General features: G+C 43.4%; 1 protein-coding gene across 2 annotated transcripts in view; it reads left to right on the top strand.

The window, feature by feature from the left end:
- The first annotated feature begins 795 nt into the window (after positions 1–795).
- HS2ST1 (heparan sulfate 2-O-sulfotransferase 1) overlaps positions 796–9,215 on the top strand; it is a 74,306-nt gene continuing 65,886 nt past the window's right edge. The window contains exon 1 of one of the 2 annotated variants that reach the window (XM_063165763.1): positions 796–982. In XM_063165763.1, coding sequence (XP_063021833.1) covers positions 859–982 — 124 coding nt within the window. In that variant the 5' untranslated portion in view covers positions 796–858. The remainder of the gene's footprint in view (positions 983–9,215) is intronic. The other variant, XM_063165761.1, reaches the window with a different exon arrangement.

Below are 9,215 nucleotides of genomic sequence, written 5' to 3'. Positions count from 1 at the left end.
GACCTCACCCATGGCGGGTGACCGACACACCGCCTGATGCGGGGGAGCACAGACTAGCTCCCAGCCCCGGGCACTGCGAGCACAAACTGCTAACCCAGAGTATCTGCTGGAATTCTAGAGTAAAGACATTTTATTCTGTTCAGAGCAGTGCTTCGCAGCGGGGCTGGAGAAACTGCCGTTCTCCAACGCTTGGTCCGGCATTGCGGAAACAACCCCAAATGAAGTCCTTTCCCCTCTCTCGGGAACTGCCAACTGGCACATCGGCCCCCAGCCCGTGACTGACAGCCGATCTGACCAATAGTATTGTGCTTTCCCCACGGGCAGCGGGGCCTGCACCCAACGAGGTCGGGCGGATGGGCGGAACTGTAACGGGCGCCCTCCAATCAGGAAGGGACGCATGTAGGCGGGACATCGCCCCGCTCCGGCGGCTCAGCGCGGCGGGGGAGGCGGAGCGATTCCCGCTTCGGGCCAATCGGAGCGCGCGACGGGCGGGGCGGTGGCAGCACCGCCCAATGGCGGGGGCGCGGGGCGGGGCCCACCGTGGGGCCCGGCGGCGGCGGCGGCGGCAGGGGCGGGGGCGGGCGCGCGGCCGGGCGTTCGGTTGCCGAGCAGCGCGCGCAGGGCGGGCGGGGCGCGGCGGGGGCCGGGCCGGGCCGGGCCGGGCGGGGCGGGGCGGGCGCGCTGCGGGCCGTGCGCGCGGCGATGTGAGAGCGGCGGCGCCGGGCCCTGTCCGCGCCCCCGGCCGCGCTCCCTCCGTCCCTCCTCGCCCGCGCCGTCCCCGCGGCTCCCGCCGGCCCCCGCGGGCCGGGCCCCGCGTTATGTCGTGATCCCGGGCGGGCGGCGCTGCTGCTGCTGCTCATGGGGCTGCTCAGGATTATGCTGCCGCCCAAGTTGCAGCTGCTGGCGGTGCTGGTGTTCGGGGTGGCCGTGCTGTTCCTGGAGAACCAGATCCAGAAGCTGGAGGAGTCCCGCGGCAAGCTGGGTGAGCGGCGGGCGCGGCCGGGCGAGGCGCGGGGGGCGGCGGGGCTGAGGGAGCGCGGCCGGGCCGGGGGAGCCCCCGGGCGCTGCTGCCCTGGCTCCGGGCGCTGCCGTGCCCCGCTGCACGGACCGGCTCGGTGCGGCCGGCCGCTCTGCAGCCTTGGCCTCTGAGTTCGCTTGTTTGCTCTGCGCGATCGGGAGAGCCGTGCCGGGTCAGCGCGGGGAGGACAGACGGACAGACGTGTCCGCCGTGCCCGAGGGCTCTGGCCGGGGCGCGGTGCTCCCCTCACGGCCGGGCCGCCCCTACCTCCGCAGGCACCTGCGAGCCGGGAGAGCAGCGGCCGTGTGCCCAAGCTGAGGCGGCTGCTGCTGCAGCGAATTACCATCTTCTTCACATCTGATTTCTAATTCAGACGTTTTACCAACGCTTGGCACTGTAGTGGAAAGCGCGTTGTAAAGAAAAGAAATGTTCTTAATGACAAATGGGTAATTTGTTTACCTCACATTTAATGTAGGATGTTATTTTCTGCATTTACTGAGTGTAGTTAGTGATTTCCTAGACTGTCACTGAGCTGTACTTCAGTGAATAGCAGACAGAAATCTCTTGTGTAAAATTTCTTTTACTTTTCCTGCCTTAAAAGGGTATTTTTAGAGTAATATCTGCCTAGTGGGTAGCATCTTACTACTTTGTCTGTTGTATATAAGGCTGCAGAACTTGTGAAGTTTTTGCATTTCGTAATTAAGGGTTTCCTGGATGTGAAAAAACCATTCTCAACCTAGTTTGTGGTGCCTAGGAGTTGTGAAAACAGGGCACTGAGACTTCTGGTGTATACAAGATAAGGAACTGGTTCACAAACGTTGTGGATTTGTTTTCTCCTGTTATTTGACTATACTAAAATATTTACATTGTTAACAGTGTAAATTTAAGTTTGTTGGAAAAAAAGTGCGCATAGTGTTCCTTCTGGAGTTAACAGTAAAGTGGATTTGAGTGACATGGGAAGTTTAACAATGAGTTTTTAACAGAGTCCACATAACTTAATGTTGAGCTGTATGAATGCCATGGGATTTTACTTCACAGCATTTCTTTTCCACTCCATTCTCTCTGAGCAACACATTAGTGGTTAGGACCTGGAAATTGCAGTGGGTGGCTGCTTGAGTTGAGGGAGGCCCTTACTCTGCATACTTTTCACCTGAAAGTTCTTATCCATTATAATCGAGGCTCTTTTTTTGCAGGGTCTCAATAACTGTAAACAAACATTTGAAGAAGAAAATGAATGAAATTGGAAGATAAACAAGCAAGTGTTGCCATAGTGCTGAAGGTTCAGTGGTACTTTGTATACATCTGCTTTAAAGTGGTTCATAGCCGTGGCTGCAATGCTTCTGTTGCTGACAGTGTGTGTTACTTTAGGGAACTCTACCTCCTGGCATTTAAAGAGTAACATAATATGTGTGAGAATCAAGAATTTTGCCGGTAAAACTTCTTCCTCCCTACTATACATGCAAAGGACATATTTAACTTACATATTCAGAGTATTAAAATACTTAAACTGCTTTGGGACAAGAATCTAATTACTATCTTGTGCTGTTTTTATTTCTTGAGGAGAAGGGAAAACTTTTGTGAAGTTAAGATGGAAAGATTTGCTTTGTGTGTAACTTACTGGTGACTCTCCAAAACCCATGGAAGGAAGGGGAGAAGGACTTTCTGCAGCAGCTTTGAACTCAGATTCCAATTTTTAATGTGAGAGTATGCTTTGTTTAACAGCTTTTAGCTGTCTGAATGTCTCCCTTATCACATGTTTGGTATGTCTTTTATGACTTTCAAATATTAAGATTTCATTACAGCTGTTTTTTTACCATCATGATTGGTTAGAATTCTGCTGAGGTGCATTATGGAAAATGGTTTTCTCCAGATCAAAGTAATTAATTGGCCTAATGCACTTGAATGCCAATTTTCCTCCCTGCCCCCTGAAAGAATGGTGTGGGTGTGTGCAGAGTGACACTATGATTTGAGGGTGAGGACAAAGTAGCTCTTTTGTTCTTTCAGGTGTGTTTCAGTGGGTGCCTCATGGAGCTGCATTTCTCTTCCCAGAGAAAAGCAAGGCACAACTTCTCAAGGATATTTCTGGCATTCACATTCTCTGAACTTCAGAGAAAGAAAAAAACAATTCTTATCTCATTTACTGCTCCTGTGTTTTGGAACAAGTGAAATACATTGAGGAAGATTATTTATTTACCTGAAGGAATTTGCTTGACTGGATTCTGAAGGAATTTGCTTGACTGGGTTCTGGTGTGTTTTGATTCATTGACCAGTTGAATCCAGGTGTGTTGGACTGTGGGCTGACAGTCACCAGGCTCTGGGCAGTTGAGTTGAGTTGGTGCAGATTCAGTTTAGATGTAGTGTAATGTAGTATAGAATAATATAGTATGGTAAAGTAATTAATTAGCCTTCTGATATCAATGGAGTCAGATGCATCATTTCTCCCTGCCATGGAGGTCACCTTGCTTTTACTTTAAGTGGAACTCAACTCAACTGCACAGACTCTGGTGACTGTCAGCCCACAGTCCCAACACACCTGGATTCAATTGGTCAATGAATCAAAACACTCACACCAGAATCCAGTCAAGCAAATTCCTTCAGGTAAATAAATAATCTTCCTCAATGCATTCCACTTGTTCCAAAACACAGGAGCAGTAAATGAGATAAGAATTGTTTTTTCTTTCTCTGAAGTTCAGAGAATGTGAGTCCCAGAAATATCCTTGGAAAGTTGTGCCTTGCTTTTCTCTGGGAAGAGAAGTGCAGCTACAGCTTTGTGTCAGAAGCCTTGTTACATGGTGTTTGGGGATTGGGTTTTGAGCTATGCCAAGTGTTTGCATTGATATATCACATGATAAACTGTCATCTTGGAAAGTTCTTGTAAGAGTTATGCATTGGCAAGGAAAACCAAATTACTTCAGATTTGATAGCAAAATAATTGTGCAGTCTTTTCAGCAGTTCTGAAAATGTTCAACTGTACTTTCAGACAGAAAGGGCTTTATCCAAATCCTTCATGTATGAGCAACTCCCAGTTCTGTAGTGAATAGTTGGGGGCCTTAATTTCAGTTTAATAACTTAGAATATCTTGTCTGTAGAGTGAAATTGGAGCGTGTTTCTGGGTGAAAAAAGAATGGGAACTTCTTTTTTTTTTTTCTGTAAGACTTTATATGAATAAACTTGGTCACCCTGGCAGACTTCTTATTTGAGAAGTAGAGGACATATAAGCAAATGACCATCACAAATTCTGCTGCTGCTTTTTGTGACAAAATTGCTGTGATCCTTTGAAAGGGTATTTATAAACCTATGGGCTTTTTCATATGAAAAATAACTTACTAGTTAAAAAAGGTAAATAAAAATATTAACTTCTTTGCAGCTCTGTACAAGTAGTTTATGGTGGTGAGATCACAAGCAGAGTGTGAACAATTTGAAATATGTTTTTTGTGAGATTTCTACCTACAGCCATTAATCTTTCATATTATTTTCAGGTTTACATGATCAGTTAGCATGCTCTCCAGACTAAGCTGTCCCTAATTGCCAGTGAGAACTTTAATGTTTTCATTTTAGCCTGGTGTAGGTATGTGCCCTTTAGCTCTAGGAATGCACAGCCCTAACAGAGAATATTGCTCATGAAAGGCAAATGTTGAGATTTCACTGTTGCTCCTGGAACAGAACAACAGAGGCGATGTCTGGCTGCCCCTTTTGGGTTTTGGAAGCCTCCTGAGTGCAGCTCTGCCTTTGTTATAAATTGGCCTAGCATTTAACATGTTTAATGTGTACCATGCCATCTCCTGCATTGTCATTAGTATTTGTGGTGAGTTGGATGAAAAAAATTAACCAGCTGGATGTAAACCATCCCTAACTTCTCTTCCATCCTGAGATTTTGTAATCTATTGGTGGGGAGAAGGAAGAGGGAAGTTCTTATGTGTTCTAGTCCTGTTTAAATAATAGTGTTTTACAGCACCAAGCACTAGAAGCACTTCAGGATTGGCCAGGGAAGTGGGAGAAGACAATGTCTCATTTGGGAATTGAAGTCGGTAGGATTGGTGAGAGAAAGTGACAATAGGAGGTGAAGGAGGATTGCTCTTTGGTGGGGGGGAAATGAAACAATAATGCTGCTTTCTAGCACTTTAGTGATGTTTCCATATTGCACTGGAAAAAGGCTTTGTCTGAGAAACAGAATATACCATAACAGGGAAAGCAAGGATTGAACCTGCTTCAGATCATGTTGAAAAACTTCATAGCTGTAATGTGGGAGTGTTTGTTCTGTTAAGTGATAAACAAAATAATGAATATTTAACTTTTTCCTTTTTTTTTTTTTGTTTAAAAATACTTACATCATTTGAAAGGCTAAGGCTCTTTTTGTTAGCCCAGGCAAGAAAATTTAATTGATGATTTATTCCAGATTAAAAAAAAATAAATTAAGGTGGTTTCCTAGCATATGTGACCCTTGCTGGGATAGTATCTTTTTAAGCACTGTGTGCCTAATAAACCAATGTTCCCTTGAAGTTAAAGGATTTAACTTCCCAATGATTAAATCTTATGCTTTATGGACATAAAAGACTTTGGGATGATGAAATGATAGGCATTGCATGTTTCCTTTATTTAGAAATAAAAATCTCCTGTTGGTAGGCCTGCCTGTTGCATGTTGTTGGGAAATCCCTCAGAAAACATATTGTCTGTTCTAGTATAGCTTGCATGGTTCCTTAGCATATTGTTGTTGTAATTGAGCATTTATAAAGAGGGACACAGAACATATAAAGAGGAGTTTGTGATTGTTGGCAGGTCTGGCCACACACAGCTATGCAAATAATTTCCTAGATTTTTTTCTAAATATTGTCCTATTAGACAGCAGTTTTTATTTGCTGCTGAGTAGCCCAAGGAATTCCTTCAGAAGCTGTTTTATTGTGTACTGGGTTTCCTGAAATAAGAATTGTAATGCTGCTTCCTTAGTCTGTCCCCATCCAATGGAACTTTCTTGCTCTTTGTCTTGCTGGTTTTATCACACTTTTTCACTTGGTTCCCTCTTACTATTCCCTTTCACCGTGCCTCTGGTTGTCCCAGATGGTTTAAGAATAAATTTTAAGAATTTAAAACTTAAGAATAAGTGTTAAACTACTCCCATACTACAGTTGTACTTTCCATTGAAAGCTGTGTTATCGAGCAATTATATAAATTTTGTTCTGCTTTTTATTTATGTTGTTGTTTGTGGTTTTTATATTTCTTTATAGCTTTTTGGGGAATAAATGTTGCAGCTGTTGGTGTTCTATTTTCTGTGAAATTGGTAATGTGTGAACTTTGACTAGTACAGAACTGTGTACATTCCCAAGCAACGTCAAGGCAGCTCAGGCTTGCTGATGGGGTCTGGGATTTGATCTCACCCCCTTCTGCTGGTACCCCAACAGCTGGTTCTAACAGTGGAAATAAGAGGCATAACTTTCTAAAATATCTTTCCCCTTCTCAAAAGCTGCATTTGAGAAACTACATTATTGTTGGACCTACTTTGCAGGCATTGTGCTTTTAGTGAAATAATTTGGAAAACAAACTGGTGAAATGGCAGGGGTATATTTTTGTTAAAGATATTTTGAGGGCATTTTACAGATATTTTGAGAGATTAAGTGGACTTGAGAAAACAGATGAAGCACCTCCAGTCCCTCCAGCCATGGGCAGTGGGTGAAGTAATCACCAGGTAAGGCATTCTGTCATTCTGGGTTCTCCATTGAGCAAAGCCAGTACTTATCTATGTTACTTAGTAAGGCACAAATTTAAGTGAAGAGCACATAGAACTACAATACCATTCTCTGTGGAAATCCTGGAAAGGAGACATGTTTGCAGTCACCTCTTTAGGACAGAAAAGGCTTGGGGAGCAGTCAAAGGAATGTGAGTACTGTGTTCTTCATTGTGAATTAATGCAATATTAAAAATTGGTAAGGATAGCTCTGAGTTCAAGGCTGGCAACTTCAGGAGAAAGTGTTCAAAGGAGTTCTGCATGCTGTTCTTCCATGTCATTGTTTTTTTTTTTTTTACTTAGGAAAATAGATTGGGTTATTTTAATAATGAAATACCTGTCAGGTTTTTTCTACTGTGCTTAGCACTCTAAAAGGAAAAGTGGTAAAAGTACTGGAAATCAGAAGAAAACTACATTTGATGCCTTTATTTTCTCTGTGCTAAAGGAACTAAAACAACAGCATTACAGCATAATGGCATGCCAGTGTTCACTTTGTTTTTCTTGTCTGTTTTCTACTTCTGAAAACAGCATGGCAAAAGTAAAATTTTCATGTCTCCATTACACCTCTGAAATCCAATGATTGGAAGTTCCTATGTCTTTATCTTTTCCTTAGCTCTCACTGGAGGCTAGTGTATACTATATATATATACTGCCTGTCCAAAGAGACCTTGTAAACTATGCAGACTTTGGGTTTAATGTAACAGATGGAACCATTGCTTTCCAGTTTATCATGGCTGCCAAGGGAAGTTGAGGATGCCCCATCCCTTGGAGTGTTTAAGGACAGGTTTGATGCCTTTCTGAGCAACCTGCTCTAGTGAAAGGTATTCCTGCCCATGGTGGGGTGTTGCAACTAAATGATCTTTGAAGTCCCTTCCAACCTAAGCCATTCTATGGTTCTATATACCTGTGAAGCGAAAGAAATTGTAGAACTTTTTTTTCTGCATTTCAGAAAACTGACATATTTGAAGCTGAATTTTTTTCTTCTTTGCATAGCTTTATATTGCCCCTGGGTGTTGAAGTTAGGGACATTTGAGCAGTTAATGAAGAAATAATTTCCATATCTACTGACTGGCAACCATGAGTCACTCACTGCTAGACTTACTCTGGCCAGACTGGTCTTTTCTTCTAATAATGAGCGCCTTCTCTTGAGTAGGAAAAAGATGGCTTTTGCATATGGAATCCTCCATGTATTATCACTTCAATGGATCAAAAGACAGTCTTTTTGTGTAGCTGTGTGCAATCTGTAGTTTTTGTCACTTATCTAAAGTGTATTTAAACCTTGTCAAAGCAGTATTAAAATAGTGGTAAGAGCTTTGCTTGAAATCTGTTTATGTATCTGAAATACTAGCCTGGCAAGCATAATGAGAGTTCCATGCTGTAGGAAAATAGCTGAACTAGTACGTGTATTTGCATTATTTTTTCAACTGGAAATAAAAGATAAAAGAGTGAGTGAAAGGACTCCAGTGTTGAGAGAGGTATTTGAAATTTGGCCAGCTGGCTGCAGCCTTTCATAAATATGTACAGACTCTTAGTTGCCATCTGGGGGATAGGCAGTATCTTTTTCAAACCCTCAGCTTCATGTGGTCCTCAAGCCCATCCATTGTGTTGGAATGTTCACTCCCCTGAAAACCTGTGGCTCTGTGAAGCTGTTGTGTTCAAAGCCCAGCATCTTAGAATGGTGGCATTCAGAGAAGTCTTCACCCACTTAGGAGAGAAAAGCAAACCTCTTTCCTTGCTGGAATTGGCTCAGCTGGTTCTTTATTCACCCCCCAGCTCCCTGCCTCTTGACTTCTTGAGTTCTGGAGAACTCAAGTCCCTCCATTTGGCATTCCTATCAGTAAGTGATAGGAATGATAAAGTGATAAAATGATAGAAGTTCTTCGATAAACTGCCTTTATCAAAAGAATTTCTAATGCTGATTATGGTTGGTATGCCCATGCACTTCCCTAAGGATGCCAAGTGTCAATACTGATGGAAGCATTCCTGTGGCACAGGTTTGTACGGCTCTGTGTCAGGACTATGCTGACAACCAGGACATCAGTGTTACTGCAGGATGTGCCTGTGGGTGTCAGGGACTGGCTTCATACTCAGTGTCTGTTTGTTACCAAGGGATTCTTTCATTGCTATAGTTAAGTTCTTATGGCTACAAGTTAAGAGCATACTTTTACCATACAGGTATTGTTTGCAGATGTGTCTGCAGAGAACCCAGCTGTGTCCATGTGTCTTTTTATTGTCTCTAGTATCCAGCATATTATTGCTGTCCTTACTTTACAATATCCTTGTGTCATAATGGTTTCAATAACATTACTGCTGTAATAATTATTCAAGTTTTCTGGTAGCGATAAAATTCGTTGTGAGTGGCTAGAAATCCATGGCAGTGAAATAATTAATAAGATAATTAAATTACAAGAAGTATTTGGAAAGAACCTTTCTATCACTTTGGCCCAGTCTTCATCTTCCTTCTTCATGTCCACTTTC

Source organism: Melospiza melodia, chromosome 11 (assembly GCF_035770615.1).
Source record: "Melospiza melodia melodia isolate bMelMel2 chromosome 11, bMelMel2.pri, whole genome shotgun sequence".
Lineage (NCBI taxonomy): Eukaryota > Metazoa > Chordata > Aves > Passeriformes > Passerellidae > Melospiza > Melospiza melodia.
The sequence above is the reverse complement of the archived record's forward strand: the minus strand, read 5'-3'. Positions and strand labels throughout refer to the sequence as shown.